The sequence below is a fragment of the Chiloscyllium plagiosum genome, unplaced genomic scaffold (genome assembly GCF_037043375.1).
Source record: "Chiloscyllium plagiosum isolate Xiang-an unplaced genomic scaffold, Cpla_swu_hap1 HiC_scaffold_2, whole genome shotgun sequence".
Taxonomy (NCBI): domain Eukaryota; kingdom Metazoa; phylum Chordata; class Chondrichthyes; order Orectolobiformes; family Hemiscylliidae; genus Chiloscyllium; species Chiloscyllium plagiosum.
Window position 1 is genome coordinate 62,168,461 of NW_028270140.1, and position 16,897 is coordinate 62,185,357.

General features: G+C 41.1%; 1 protein-coding gene across 5 annotated transcripts in view; it reads right to left on the reverse strand.

Moving 5' to 3' along the window:
• Positions 1 to 16,897, reverse strand: part of secisbp2 (SECIS binding protein 2) — a 121,263-nt gene that overhangs the window by 16,631 nt on the left and 87,735 nt on the right. For all 5 annotated transcript variants that reach the window (XM_087997158.1, XM_087997154.1, XM_087997150.1 and 2 more), the window contains 2 exons: positions 14,596 to 14,746; positions 2,380 to 2,600 (listed from right to left, as the gene is read on the reverse strand). In XM_087997158.1, the coding sequence (XP_087853284.1) occupies positions 2,380 to 2,600; positions 14,596 to 14,746 (372 nt within the window). The remainder of the gene's footprint in view (positions 1 to 2,379; positions 2,601 to 14,595; positions 14,747 to 16,897) is intronic.

The window sequence follows — 16,897 nt, forward strand, 5'->3', positions numbered from 1 at the left end:
GGACAGAAGAAGCACCAACACGGAAAACACAAACTTAGTATTTATAAAAAAAAACTTTTCACGGCATATTCAATACATAAAACAGACTTCAAGATTTAACAGTGGAGACATTTTTAAAAAGTCAGGTGTTACAATGGGCAAACTTCAGGGTATTTCAGGATGAATGAGTTCATTTTAAATGATTAGCTTTCCCCATCATGTGACCTTGACATTGTTAAATTTTAGGAATAATTTTAGAAGAATATTAGTCAGAAACCTCCCATACACAACCAAAATACAAGATGGAAAATGGAGAGGAACACCATCCAGAGAAACATCCACTGCAACAACCTGAAAATCAAGGAAATGGTTGCGGATTATCAACTTTTTTTTTCTTCACTCAAAGAAAGAGGATGTGCACTTTTGAGCTAGTTAACCATGCTAGATTGTCCAACCTAATCTTTTTGGAAAAGGTGAATTATTACTTGAAAATTTGGAACAACTTTGTTTGTGATTGGATTAGCAACTTCAAATTGAGCAGGTTATCAAGTTTCAGTCTTCAAGCGACACTGCCAACTGGGAGTGTTAATATTTCTGACTGGTTACATGTCCACAAACATTTTATGGTTGACAAAGTGGGTCTTTATCAACTAAGAATCAATGAAGTAAAAAGTTTTGATTAAATAAAAATATTTTGAGGTGGGGACTTACTATAAATAGGTTTTACTTACATGACTAGTGAACAACATGATAATATTCATTAGGAAATTAGAAAATACTCTTTTTTCCACATTGTTACTCTGACTGAAACCAAGAGAAAAAAAAAGTATATATGTGTGAGGCAGTTCAGTGTCCACATTGCAGGTGATACAGAAACTGTTGATTCTGAGTGAAGATGCAGTTCCTCGTGACTGTAGGTTCCAGTGAATAGATCAGCCCAGCTTGTCTGTAATGTTCAGTTGTTAAGGAAGTGTCTGACATCTAAGCAAACACTGAGCAGAACTGACAAATCTTTGGACAAATGAACAGGTGGGATTAACTTTGCAACGTGCAAGTCACACAATGCTCAGTTTTTGATTGCATACACTTCAGCAGTAGATTTAATGTTTTATACTATTTAATATGTTGTGAAGTTTAGCTTTATTCTCAAATTCAAATTATTTTTCACAAGGAAAATGACTGGATTAAATCCACAATAAGCCAAATATGCCAAACGCAATAGAAGCTTTAAAACTTAAAATCACCCAAAGTTAAATGTCCTATACTTAAAAAGATAAATTAGCAATTGTGAGGGATTATGCCAGATTACATTCAAGCAGCAATAGTGAATGCTTTTAAAACAAAGTACAATACAGTTCAGGAACACGCCCTTCAGCCCTCCAAGACTGCGCCAACATATTTTATCCTTCTATACTAAAACTTACAGTTTAATATTGTGCCCAAACACAGTAAGTAACTATCCAGACTCATATCATAGAGATGCGTCTCCCCCATACAGCTTCCCCCACCCCCTTTAAGTATTTCCTTCTCCATTTCTTCCAATTATTCTCCATTTTAATCATGGTAGAGACAATTAATGCACTTAGTTTCAATACTGTCTATTATTTAAATGGGGTTAAAGTCTGAAGAAAGCTGAGAAAGGAGGGAAATTGGAGGCTCTAATACACGAATCACAAAATAGCTAACACACAATTTCAGTAGGTAAACAAGAATGGCAAATGGACGATTGGCATTTATTTTTTAAGGAAATGGAGTGTAAAAGTAGGAGGATTTTGCTAAAATTACAGAATGCATTAGTCAGACAACACCCAGAATTCTGTGAACGTTTTTTGTCACATTATAAAAGGAAAGATATACTGGCAATAAAGTTTGACTAGGTTAATCTAGAAGGGATTTTTATGAGGAGAAGTTGAATAGATTGGGCTTGTACTCAACGGAGTTTGGAAGAATGACAGGAGACCTTAAGGGCTTGACAGGGTAGATGCTGGGAGGTTGTTTTCCTTTGTGGGAGACTCTCTCGGTCCTGAGACACAGTCTTAGAGTTGTGCATTTAAGACGCAGGTAGTCAATCTGTGGAATTCTTTAGCACAGAAATCTGTTGAGGCTGGGTTGTTAAGTATATTTGAGGTGGAAAGGACAGATTTTTAATCAACAAGGGAATCAAGCATTGAGGATCCCCAGGATTCATTAAATGGAGCAGATTTGATGGGCTGAATGGTTTTCTTCTGTTCCTATGTCTGACGGTCTTAAAGATGTTAAGCATATGGAGGCAGGTCATAGATCAATCGTGATATCACTGAATAGTAAAATGTGCTCACTGTGATAAACAACCTAACCTTGTTCCTATTAAATATCCTCTTTTCTACATCTTGTAAAAAAGAACAATTACAAACAACTTACCTTTGGATTGTATTCTCTCACAGTTTGGAGAAATGATAACACATTTAAGCTTTTTCAGCTTTAGATGTTTTAACACTTCTCTCAGCCCCATTACAATCCTACGTTTTTTCTTAGCTTTAACTGGATCCTTCTGGTACAAACGATCTTGGAAACGGACAAGTTCTTTCAGCAGGTCAGACACATAGTTATCAACTTCTTTACTAAGCACTTGGCTGCAATATCTTAATGAGAAAAAAAAACATGCACATGGTAAGAAACTATCGCAAAGTATATGTTACGCAAGGAAAAACATGGAGTCGGTATCAGCAGAAGAATGAAACTCACGAAAAATTTGCATTTGCTGTTCTCATCATATGATAATGGACAAAGCAAACAGGCAAATTAGAAATTTGCATTACAAATTACAATCTGAAATTGTATGATTTTTGAATTCAGATGATAATAAATCACAAGTACAATGGAGGAGTGAAAATTACAGTACAAGCAAATTTGTATGATCATGTTGGTGATGTAAATATAAAGCAGAAGGAGTGATAAAGCCATGAATGCTTAAATATTTGAGGTAAATTAAGATTCAAAGCCAATGTAGTCAAGGGAAGACAGAGATGATCGAGAAGTATGATGATTCAGGCAATAGATTATTTAAAGAAATTAAATTTACAGATGTGAAGGATGATAGGCTGTAGAGAATAGTATTGGAAAAATAATCATAAAACTGATTTATATAGATTTAAACTAAGTAGATAATTAAAAGTCATTTTGTAACCAATATGTTTCTGTTATCAAGCATGTATGCAGATATTTACTGAAACCTTCCAAGTTTGAAGTCTCTGACTATAAGAGCTTAAACAGTTTCATTTTGTAAAGAAAAAGCACTATCTGCATGCAACAATTTTGTTTTAAAGATTATGAGTGTAAACCCTCATTCTTATAATCATTAGTCTTTTCTACAATCATCACAAAACTATCCACTATTCAAAAATAGATCAACAATACAATATAAATCTACGAAAAACAGAACTGTTTAGTTTTTTTAACAAATTCGTTGGAGTAATTTGAGGATTTAACAATTAGGGTGGACCAAGGGATAGGAGTGGATGTAGCATACTGAGTTTCCAAGAGACATTCAATAAAGGTGCTACATAAAAGGTTACTGCCAAAATAAGAGTGCTGGAAGTGATATATCAATTTGGAAAAGAATCTGAGTCAAGCTGAGCATCAGTTTGGCAAATTGCAATCAGTAAAATGGCCACAGGGATCAGCTGTGAGGTTTCAAATATTTACCATCCATGATATTTGGGGGGAAGTAGAGACTGACTATATTGGAGCAAATTTTACTGACAATATAAAAATGAGTAGGAAAGCAAGTTGTGGGGAGAACAATTAGTCTTAAAAGGGAATAAAGACACATTAAATGAATCAAAATTTAACAGATGGCATACAAAGGTTAGAAAATGCAAGGTTTCCCACTTTAGGGGTTAAGAATTTAAAAACAAATAATTAAATGTGGAGAGGAAATAGAAAGACCTGGTACAGATGGATCTGGGAGACCTGTACATGAATCATAAAAATGTGCTGAACCAGCAAACAATTCGGAAGCTAAATGACGCGTTGGTCTTTATTGCAAAGGGGAAAAGTATAAAAAGGATCCTCAACAGCAGGGAAGCACATGCGAAGCTAGAAGGAGACAGTAATCAGAAACGGTAAAGTGAAGAGACCGGTCAGGCCAGAACTCAACAGGATGCAAGGAATGCCTGTTGGATTAAATTGCATCTATTTCAATGCAAGAGGGCTGACAGGTAAGGCCAATTAACTTAGGGATATTACAACCATACAGAAACATGGCTAAGGGAGGGACAGGACTAGCAGCTTTACATACCAGGTGCTTTAGGTGGGACAGAGGTGGTGGAAAGAAGGGAGTGTGTGTTGTATTTTTGATAAAGGCAAGTTTCACAACAGTAGTCAGAGATGAAATAACTGAAAAATCGTTCAGTGAGGCTTTGTGACTGGAGTAATAAATAAGAGGGGATGGTGACATTATTGGGGTTGTATTTCAGGCTCCCAACAGTCTATGGGAATCAATGGAACAAATATGCAGAGAGACCGTGGAGACTTGCAAGAGCAATACGGTTGTCATAGTAGGGGATTTTAATTTTCCTAACACAAATGGGGACTGCCAGAGCACTAAGAGGAATGGGATGGAATTTGTTGAGTGTGTTCAGGAAAGTTTCCTCATGCAATATATAGAGGGTCCTAGTTATGAAGGGGCAAAACTCAACCTACTCTTGGGAAATAGGACACGACAGGTGACTGAGGTGACAGTAAGGGAGCACTTTGGTACCAGTGACCATAATTCTATTAATTATAAAATAGTAATGGAAAGGTACAAAACTGGTCCACAGGTTCAAGTTCTAAATTGGGGCAAGACGAACTTTGATAGAATTAAACAGGAGCTTGAAGAGGATAAATGAATAGATTGTATGCAGGCAAAGGGACATCCGGCAAATGGGAGGCCTTTAAAAGTGAGATGGCTATAGTTCAAGGTCTGTATGTTCCTGTGTGGGTGAAGGGCAAGGTTGGCAGGAATAGGGAACCCTATAAAAAGAGACATTGAGGCTTTGACCAGAAAAAAGGACAAGGTATGACTCAGGTACAGGCAGTTGGGATCAAGGGAATCCCAGGAGGTATATAGTGGTACAGGAGTTTACTGAAGGAGGAAATCAGGAAGGCAAAAAGGGGGCATGAGATAGCCTTGACTGAGAAGATTAGGATGAATTCAAGAGGTTCTTTAAGTATATTAAAGGAAAAATAACTCCTTCTGTGGATCAGTATTATCCCTCTCCATAACTATTTTAAAAGAGAGAGAATAGGACCCCTAAAGGACCAAAGTGGGCATGTACGTATAGAACTGCAGGAGATGGGCGAGGTCCTCAATGAATATTTATCCTCTGTGTTTATCGTGGAGAAAGACTTTAACACTTGGGAACTTGGGGAAGTTGGTGGTCATATCTTGGGGCAATCAATTTCATAGTAGAGATGGTGTTGGATGTATTAGAGTATATGAAGGTGGATAAATCTCCTGGTCCTGACCAGATATATTCAAGAACACTGCAAGAGGCTAGAGGAGAAATTGCGGGGACCCTGGCTAATACTTTTGCATCATTATTAGCCACACAGATGAGGTCCTGAAAGACTGGAGGGTAGTGGATTTTGTGCCATTATTCAAGGAGGGCTGCAAAGAAAAACCTGGGAACTATAGACCAGCAAGGCTAACATCTATGGTGGGTAAGTTACTTGAGAAGATTCTGAGAGATAAGATATACATGCATTTGGAAAGACAGGCTTTGATTAGAAATTGTCAGCATGGCTTTGTGTGTGGGAGATCATGCCTCACAAATTTGTTCGAGTTCTTTGATGAAGTGACTATGAAGGTTAACAAGGACAGGGCAGTATATGTAGTCTATATGAATTTCAGTGCGGCCTTTGATAAGGTTCCAAATAGTTGGCTGCTCTGGAAGGTCAGATCGCATGAAATCCAGGGGAAGCTGGCAAATTGGATACACAATTGGCTTGATGGGAGGAAGCAGAAGGCAATAGTGGAAAGATACTTGTCTGACTGGAGGCCTGTGACTAGTGAATTGCCTCAGTGGTCGGTGCTGGGCCCATTATTGGTTGTTATCTTGATCAATGATTTGGATGAGAATGTGTAAGGCCTTCCTGAAGAAGGGCTTATGCCCGAAACGTCGATTCTCCTGTTCCCTGGATGCTGCCTGACCTGCTGCGCTTTTCCAGCAACACATTTTCAGCTCTGATCTCCAGCATCTGCAGTCCTCACTTTCTCCTCAAGGCATGATTAGTAAGTTTGCAGATTACACTAAAATAGGCAGTATCGTGGACAGTGAGAAAGGCTATCAGAAATTGTAGCAGGACCTTGATCAGCTGGGGAAGTAGGCCAAGAAATGGCAAATGGAGTTTAATATAGATAAGTGGGAGGTTTTGCATTGTGGAAAATCAAATCAAGGTAGGCACTTCATGGTGAATGAAGGGCCTTAAGGAGTATAGTGGAACAGAGAGACCTTGGAGTTCAGGTGCAGGTTCTCTGAAAATGACAGGGTAGTGAAGAAGGCTTTTGGCACACTGGCCTTTATTGGTCAGGGCACTGAGTACAGAAGTTGGAAAGTTATGTTGCAGTTGTACAGGATGTTGGTGAGGCCACACTTGGAGCACTGTGTTTAGTTTTGGTCGAAACTTTATTGCTGGAACAGCACAGCGGGTCAGGCAGCATCCAGGGAACAGGAGATTCGACGTTTCGGGCACAGGCCCTTCTTCAGGAATGAGCAGAGAGTGTTCAGCAGGAGAAGATAAAAGGTAGGGAGGAGGGACTTGGAGGAGGGGAGTTGGAAATGTGATAGGTGGAAAGAGGTCAAGGTGAGGGTGATAGGTCGGAGTAGGATGGAGGCGGAGAGGTCAAGAAGAAGACTGCAGGTCAGGAAGGCGGTGCCGGGCTGGAGGGATCCGGCTGAGACAAGGTGGGGGGAGGGGGGATGAAGAAACTGGTGAAGTCCAAGTTCATCCCCTGCGGTTGGAGGGTTCCCAGTCGGAAGATAAGACGCTCCTCCTCCGACCGTCGGGTTGTTGTGGTTTGGCGGTGGATGAGTCCAATGACCTGCATATCCTCAGTGGAGTGGGAGGGGGAGTTGAAATGCTGTGCCACAGGTTGGTTGGGTTGGTTCGTCCGGGTGGCCCAGAGGTGCTCTCTGAATCGCTCCGCAAGTAGGCGGCCTGTCTCCCCAATATAGAGGAGGCCACACCGGATGCAGTAGATGATGTGGGTGGAGGTGCAGGTGAATCTGTGGCGGATATGGAAGTTTCCCTTGGGGCCTTGGAGAGAAGTGAGGGGGGAGGTGTGGGCGCAAGTGTTGCACCTCCTGCGGTTGCAAGGGAAGGTGCCGGGAGTGGTGGTTGGGTCGGTGGGAGGTGTGGATCTGACAAGGGAGTCGCGGAGGGAGTGGTCTCTACGGAAAGCTGATAGGGGAGGGGAGGGAAATATATCCTTGGTGCTGGGGTCTGTTTGGAGGTGGCGGAAATGGCGGCGGATGATGCGCTGTACATGGAGATTGGTGGGGTAGTAGGTGAGGACCAGTGGGGTTCTGTCCTGGTGGCGGTTGGAGGGGCGGGGCTCAAGGGCGGAGGAGCGGGAAGTGGAGGAGATGCGGTGGAGGGCACCGTCGACCACGTCGGGGGGGAAATTGCAGTCCTTGAAGAAGGAGGCCATCTGTGTTGTACGTATTTTGAACTGGTCCTCCTGGGAGCAGATGCGGCGGAGACGAAGGAATTGGGAGAATGGGATGGCGTTTTTACAGGGGGCAGGATGGGAGGAGGTGTAGTCCAGGTAGCTGTGGGAGTCGGTAGGTTTGTAGTAGATGTCCGTGTTGATTCGGTCGCCTAGTTTTGGTCACCTTGCTACAGAAGCAATGTTATTAAACTGAACAGGGTGCAGAAGAAATTTACAAGAATGTTGCCAGGGCTCAATGGTTGAGTTATAGGGAGAGGTTAGACAAGCTAGGACTTTTTTCTTTAGAGTGTAGGATACTGAGGGGGGAAATCTTACAGAAGTGTATAAGATCATGAGAGGCATGGATAGGGTGAATGCACTCAGTCTTTTTCCCAGTGTTGAGGAATCAAGCAATAGAGGGCTTCAGTTTAAGGTTAGAGGGTAAAGAATAAAAGGGAACCTGAGGAGCAACTTTTTTTATTTTACACAGAGGGTGGTATGTATATGCAATGAGCTGCCAGCAGAAGTGGTTGAGGGGGCAACATTTACAACATCTAAAAGGCATTTGGACAAATACTTGGATAGGAATGGTTTAGAAGGAAATGGGCTTAGTGTTGATGGACATTTTAGTCAGCATGGACCAGTTTGGGCCAAAGGACCTGCCTCCATGCTGTAGGACTCAGACTCTTGCTTCAACTGTACAAGGCATTGTTGTTGCTGCACCTTGAGCACTAGAAGCAGTTCAGAGAAGTTTCACTAGGCTGATATTTGAGAATGAAGGGTTCTTTTATGAGGGAATATTAAGAAGATTAGACTTATACTCACAGGAATTCAACATCAGAGATAGTCATCAATTGAATTTTAACTTCCAAACAAGGTGGCAGACTTACAAGTTAGTTTTAGGCATCCATAAACATACTGTACCCTGTGTGTACAACTTTTATTATTTTTGGGATATGCACACATTGCTATACAGGCCAGCAGTTGTTGCACTTCCCTAATTTGCTTGAGAAAGTGGTAGTGATATGCCACCTTTTCTGAACTACTGCAATCCATATGATATAGATAAACTCACAGTATTGATAAGATTTCTCCATTTCCAGGGCTTAGCACTGATGTGGAATTAAGCCATAGAATTTAAAAGCATATCTAATACCTCAATCATATGGATTGTAAAAGATCTAAAGTGTTAGAGGACGCCCAAACTGAAATTCCATCATATTTGTTGATGGGCCAGAGTTAAAAATTGCCTCGTGTGGATGTGCTCAACTCATTACTCGATTAAAAATATATTTTAAATTTTTCAATTTTTTTTTCCTGCTCCTGCCAAGAGATTTCCTTCTTGATAGTTGTTGTTGGTAAATATTATTTCTGCGCTGAAGTTTATCATGGTGGTGCAAATTGTACACTTTATGATAATTCAAATTTACATATATTTGTCACATGGTTAATTTGAATAGTGTTTGTGAGCATAAATCCTTCACTGTTTCTAAATTTATCATACTACTTATCAAAACTTAGCTTCAATCCCAACAAGCTCTGTTCCCTAGCCAATGACTTCCATCTCTCCCCCCAGCAACTACCTAATGCTGATCCAGACTGTCTACAATCTTGGCGTCATATTTGATCCTAAGATCAACTTCTGACCACATATTTGCATCATCTATTTCCACTTCCTTTAACGTTACGAGACTGTGCTAATCTGATGTTGAAATCCTCACCAATGCCTTTGCTGGCTCTAGATTTAATGTCAAATTTGATGAGAAGTTTCTTACATTCTACCCTCTGGAAACTTTGACTCTTTCAAAACTCTGCTGCCCATGTCCTCACCCACATTAAGTCCCATCCACTTATCATCTCGTTGTGTTTTTCTTTTAAAAGAATTGGTTTACAGGTTGGGTCAATGGTTAGTCCAACTTTTTTGCCTATCCCTACTTGCCGAGAGGACAGTTAAGAATCAATGTGTGACCTACAATTTCTCCTGATTAAGCAACATCTTAATTTTAAACTTCTCATTCTTGTTTACAAATTCCATCATAACCCTGTCACTGTCTGTAAATCTTGCTCAGTCTCTGGGGTCTCCAGGGAACTGTACTGCTGTAATTCTGTTCTCTTCAGCATCCCCAGTTTGAATTATTTCAGCAATAATGACTGGGGCTTCAGGTGCCACGGGCTGAAGCTTTGGAATTCCCTACATGCATATCTCTGCTACTCTATTTCTCTTTCCCCCTTTGACCTTCATTTAAACCCACCTCTTAAACTTCTGTCCCAAAGATCAGTCTAACAGCCAATTTCAAATCACTTCCTAATTTAATCGACAAACTATTCTTCAGTCATTGGTGAATCACTCTCTCCTTTCTCTCCCTCCCAACACCACCGACAAAATTATCAACATGCACTGAAAGGGCTCCCAAAGGTTTTCTATTATAAAGCAATAAAAATATTGCAAGAGCTCCTTCAACCGTGAATACCCCAACATTAACAGAACTGCCCTTACTGAAAAAATATCAGAAAGCATCACTTAGGCCATAAGTGCATTTATGCATCCCCACTAGTCCTGCTGCTTCCTTTGGGGACTGTAAGAATATTTCCATCTTGAGCAGGTTCCCTTGAAAGAAAGCTACCTTGATATCTATAGTTACATTTCCAATAAGAGGATGCTAAAATGGCAAAAATATTTTTAAAACTAGTTTCTCAGCCATATGCAAGTTGACCTTAAACCCTCTTTATTCAAACATTCCTCAAAAGCTTTAGCCACCAACCTAGCCTTGGCCTTAGAGATGAAACACTTTCTGTACAGATCCACCTGTGAGGCAAACAGGTTGCCTTCTATCATCAACTTTCGAACATACTCCGAATTCTTTCCAGTTGTCTAATTTTTCTTACCCTAATCTTTCATTCCATTGTCAGTCAGATTCACATAATGCAAATAAAACTTTTCCATCACGCCCAATAATCTTTCCTGACCCTTTCCATTTCCTATTTTATAGTAAACCACCTCCCCAAATCAGAAATCTCTCTCTAGACAGTCTGATAGATGCCTCAATGCTCCTCTAATTTTTTTGACACTCAGCTTTAATGAACGCTTTTCTATCGGTGTATAATGCGCTATTAAAGGGGAGGACTAAAAAAGTCAAGCTTTCTGTATCTTCCATATCCTTCTCCACAGTAAATTAAATGAGTATTTTGCATCAGTGTTTACTGTGGAAAAGGACATGGAAAATATAGAATGTAGAGAAATAGATGGTGACATCGTGAAAAATGTCCATATTACAGAGTAGGACCTGCTGGATGTCTTGAAATGCATAAAGGTGGATAAATCCCCAAAACCTGATCAGGTGTACCCTAGAACTCTGTGGGAAGTTAGCGATGTGATTGCTGGGCCCTTTGCGGAGATATTTATTTCATCAATATTGGTGAGGCACTGGAAGACTGGAGGTTGGCTAACGTGGTACTACCATTTAGGAAGGGTGGTAAGGACTAGCCAGGGAACTATAAACCGGTGAGCCTGAGGTCAGTGGTGGGCAAGTTGTTGGAGGGAATCCTGAGGGACAGGATTTACTTGTATTTGGAAAGGCAAGGACTGATTATGGATAGTCAACATGACTTTGTGTGTGGGAAATCATGTCTCACAAATTTGACTGAGTGTTTTGAAGAAGTAACAAAGAGGATTGATGAGGGCAGAGTGGTAAACATGATCTATATGGACTTCAGTAAGGCGTTGACAAGGTACCCCATGGGAGACTGATTAGCAAGGTTAGATCTCACGGAATACACGGAGAACGAGCCATTTGGATACAGAACTGGCTCAAAGTTAGAAGACAGAGGGTGGTGGTGGAGGGTTGTTTTTCAGACTGGAGGCCTGTGACCAATGGAGTGCCACAAGGATCGATGGCTTGGATGTGAACACAGGAGGTACAGTTAGTAAGTTTGCAGATGACACCAAAATTGAAGGTGTAGAGGACAGCAAAGAGGGTTACCCCAGATTACAACAGGATCTGGACCAGATGGGCCAATGGGCTGAGAAGTGGCAGATGGAGTTTAATTCAGATAAATGCAAGGTGCTGCATTTTGGGAAAGCAAATCTTAGCAGGACTTATATACTTAATGGGAAGGTCCTAGGGAGTGTTGCTGAACAAAGAGACCTTGGCGTGCACGTTCATAGCTCCTTCAAAGTGGAGTCGCAGGTAGATAGGATAGTGAAGAAGGCGTTTGGTATGCTTTCCTTTATTGGTCAGAGTATTGAGTACAGGAGTTGGGAGTCATGTTGCGGCTGTACAGGACATTGGCTAGGCCACTGTTGGAATATTGCGTGCAATTCTGGTCTCCTTCCTTTTGGAGAGAGGTTGTGAAACTTGAAAGGGTTCAGGAAAGATTTACAAGGATGTTGCCAAGGTTGGAGGATTTGAGAGGCTGAACAGGCTGGGCGGTTTTCCCTGGAGCATCAGAAGCTGAGGAGTGGCATAATAGAGGGTTTACAAAATTATGAGGGGCATGGATAGGATAAATAGACAAAGTCTTTTCCCTGGAGTCGGGGAGTCCAGAACTAGACGGCATAGGTTTAGGGTGAGAGGGGAAAGATATAAAAGAGACCTAAGGTTCAACTTTTTCACGCAGAGGGTGGTACGTGTATGGAATGAGCTGCCAGAGGATGTGGTGGAGGCTGGTATAAAATGTCCCACTTGCCAGCACCCTGCCCATATCCCTCCAAACCCTTCCTATTCATACAATCATCCAGATGCCTTTTTAAATGTTGTAATTGTACCACCCTCCACCACTTCCTCTGGCAGGTCATTTCATATACGCACCAATCTCTGCATGAAAAAATTGCCCCTTAGGTCCCTTTTTATATCTTTCCCCTCTCACCATAAACCTATGCTCTCCAGTTCTGGAGTCCCCCACTCCAGGGAAAAGACTTTGTCTATTTATCCTATCCATGCCCTTGCTAATCAGTCTCCCATGGGGAAACTTGTCGAACGCCTTACTGAAGTCCATATAGATCACATCTACTGCTCTGCCCTCATCAATCTTCTTTGTTACTTCTTCAAAAAACTCAATCAATATGTACAAAATGCAATAGTCATTCCAAATTATTTCTTTAGATTCATGACTACTCGTTCATTAAATTCCTGAGCTAATGAAATACTTACAATCAGATGTGGTGGCATAACTGGATATGTAATACGTTTGCCACATTGCAATGTGATGTATTCTTTATTTGTAATGCTGGCATCAACTAAGAATAGATCTAATTTCTGAGAGATGAGAAATTGTTTATACAATTTCCGTATGGTTTCATTAACAGAAATCTTGGCCTTCCTGACAAGAAATTCTTAAATGGAATACAATAATGCCTAGAATTGCAAGTTTACCACTTTAACAAAATCATCCTCATGTCCAAATGTATTTCGCCTTTTTCATCAAAAGCTTATTCAGTAATAATGGTACATCATTCTGGATGACATAGTTTATGAAATAATGCAGTCCTTTAATTTCACAAGTGAGAGCCACTCTCTTTAAAGATGGTCATGTATTACCATCTCCGAATTGAGAGCAGGTAGAGCTTTCATATTGTTGGTACCTATTTCTGTCTTTGTCCAGGCTTTCGAAATGATAGTTCAGCCAATCAAGGCCACACATTGTTGAGGAACAGCCACGATTTTGTACAGCAAAACCAAAATCAAATTAATGTTCAAAACCATCTCTTTCATGGGCTGCTTCATATACTTCATTCCTCATACTTGGACAATTTCTGATGGTAATATTTAGAGTTTCACTGAAAACATCTATTAATTATTGCTCGTATTTCTGGGATCCATTCATTGTCAGCTATCACCCCAATCCTCTATTTACCTTTATTCAGAAATCTACAAATGCATGGCTCTCCTCAAAATGTAGTTTGGAAATTCAATCCATACAGGTGTCTCAGCCACGCCCACCTCAACTTTGAGTGTAATTAATCATATTCACTTCCACCACAGCACTAAGGAGATAGCTAGAAACAATCATCTCCTTAAAATGAGATTTTTGCAGCAGCAACCATTTGTTCATAAAGAGTTATTACCACAACACTGAACAATGGACAAATGTGTGCAATCTAACAATGCAAATGCCAACACAGAATCTGAAGTTTCTAAATTGAATTTTAGTCCTTTATATTATGTCTGAAATTCTACAGTATTTTCTTCCATGGATTGACGGTGTTGGAGGGGAATACAAAGCACTCCACCTCTTTTTGTACATACCTTTCTCTAAAAGAAGCATTTGTTTTCCCCAAATTCAACCAGCTCACAGAGGTTATTTATACACTATGAAGCAGATGGGACTTGAACCCAGGATTCCTGGCTCAGAAGCAGGGACCCTACTATTCACCACAAGATCCCAATTAATCAGCTGTTAAACACAAAGTCCAGTGAACATCACTCACTTTCAGTCAACTCTGGATAACCCTTAAAAAGAGTTCTGCATTTCTAACACTGATGTGGTATTATTTATAAAAGTGGTGGTGAATGTGTGGTGATTTTAGTTTTGAAAACAGGTAATTGGTTTGAGGGAAAGGGACATGTTCATGATATCAGCAATATAGCCAATAACGGTATGTTGATAATTTGGGTGGAGCAGTAGTACACTGCTAAGCAACATGAAAGGTGAAGTAGGTGACAAATACAGAAGGGAGAATGAATACAGGAGCTGAAGGTGTTTTTGATCTGGAGTGTGAGTATGTAAAAGTACTTCATGATCTAATGACAATATCGACCCCGACCCCAGCAATGTTCTATTGTTTGGAAGTACAAACGGCGTAAGTGCTCAAATTCAAAGGATCAGAATTTTGCAGAATCTAACGACAAATGTCGAAATACTTACTGTCATGTGGTACTAAGTTAAGCAACACGCTTAATAATCAAACTCATTCCAACATAAGGCACCAGAAGTTCACTTACTCTCTAAACCGTCTGCTGTGTATCTTCGGACGTCTGGAATTCATCAAAATGCTTTCCGTCAAAGTTCCTTCAGGATACTTTGGTGTTTCAGAAGGGGATTCTAGATTTTGATTGCATGAAGATGGAGCAGAATCAGCCAAATCTGTTGAATCTAAATCAAAAATATAGCAACATTTTTAGGTCACAGAATAGTATACACAGCTGAATAAAATTGCACAAACTAAGTATTTTCACCAGTAAAATTCCGCTATCCAGAATTAGAATTAATAGGTCTTTTAACCTTGCTCAAAAACTTGCCCTACTATTGCAAACTCTGCTCAGAAAACTCCATGCGGGGTGTAGCTAGAAACATTAAATTTGTATTCACACTGTTGGATCTGTTGCTGCCTCTCTTCTAGAGTTGAGCAGCTATGGTACTTCAAAACTTATGGGGAGCACCTGATGTGCTACTTAGTCCCTAGAAGCAGTGAGGAAATACAACATGGTGTTACAAGCATAGTAATAACTGAAATTCTGAATCACTCTGACCATACCCATGAAAACAGATCACCAAAAGGGTAGTGTCAGATATTAGAATACAGGCACATATAAGACAAGCCAGTCATATGGGCTGATCAGTGGCAAATGGGACGTCAGTCTTGATAAAAGAGTTTCCTTCCATCTCCTCTAAACCTTCTGCCCCTTACCTTAAATCTATGCCCCCAGTCATTGATATCTCCAGCAAGGGATAAAGTTTCCTCTTTTCTCTATGACCCTCATATTTTTGTACATCTCAATCATATCCCCTCTCAAGTCTCCTCTGCTCTAAGGAAAACAAGATTAGAGTGTGGTGCTGGAAATGCACAGAAGGTCAGGCAACATCAGAGGAGCAGGAAAATCAACGTTTCGAGCAGGAGCCCTTCACCTGCTGTGCATTTCCAGCACCACTAATCTTGACTCGAATCTCCAGCATCTGCAGTCCTCACTTTCGCCTAGTCTAAGGAAAACAACCCCAGTTTACCTAATCTTTCTTTATAATTGAAAGTCTGCAGCTCCAGCAATATAATCTCCTCTGCACTTTCTCCAGTGCAATCACTGATACATAAGCAAGTAGCGTAAGGGAATACATGGTGGACCCCGGGAAGTACCAAAGATCAGAGGGACCCTGCTGAGCATGTACATTGGCCCTTTAATGGAGGAGGACAAGTGGATAAAGTGGTTAATAAGGTATCTTGGATACTTGCCTATTAGTTGAGGCAGAGTTCAAAAGCAAGGAGGCTATGCTGGAAACATTAAAAATATTGGTTCGGCAACAGATGCAGTATTTTATGCAGTTCTGGAATCCACTTTATAAAAGTAATGTGATTGCTGTTGAGTTGAAACTAGTACAGTGCATGCACATGTTCTCTGTCTGTAAAGAACAGAATACATACCTTCAGTACATACAGAAGTGTAAGCCTGGCTGACAATTGTAAAAACGTTGTCAGTATACTCCTCCACACATCCAGGTTAATCCAGTGAATATTGTTCAACTGTAGAATCACATCTAATATTAGACACTGTTTTGCACTTTGCAGGTGCGTCCTAGTCAGCTACATAGTCAGTACCTTATCTGTTGCCAAACTCCTTTATAACAATGGTGGAGGGCACCCAGGACTTGCATGCCCTTGTTGGAGTGGGAGGAGGAGTTGAAGTGGTTGGCCACAGAGTGGTGGGGTTGTTGGGTGTGTGTCCCAGAAATGCTCTGTTGAGTTGGAGTTCTGTCTCCCTGATGAGGAGATCACATTGAGAGCAACAGACACAGAAGATGAGGTGGGTGAATGTGCAGGAAAATCTCTGCCAAATGTGAAAAGATCTTTTAGGGCCTTGCATGGAGGGGAGCGGGGAGGAACATTTGGGCACAGGTTTTACACCTCTTGTAGCGGCAAGGGAAGGTGCCGATGGTGAGGGTGGGTTAGTGTAGGATGTGTACCTAACAAGGGAGGCACAGAGGGGAATGATCTCTGCAGAATGCTGACAGGGATGGGAAGGGAAGTATGTCACTGGTGGTGAGGTCTAATTGTAGATGGCAGATATGGCGGAGGATAACGCACTGTATCTGGATATTGTTGGGGTGGAAGTACGGGGAGGGGGTGGTTTCGGTCCTTGTTGTGGTTGGAGGGGTGGGGTTCAAGGGCTGAGGTGCAGGAAGTGGAGGAGATGCACTGGAGAGCACTGCTGACCATGTAGGAGGGGAAATTAAGGGCCTGGAAATAGGAGGCCATCTGGCATGTCCTGGAGTGGGATTGCCCCTCTTGGTAGTAGATGTGGCAAAGGCAGAGGA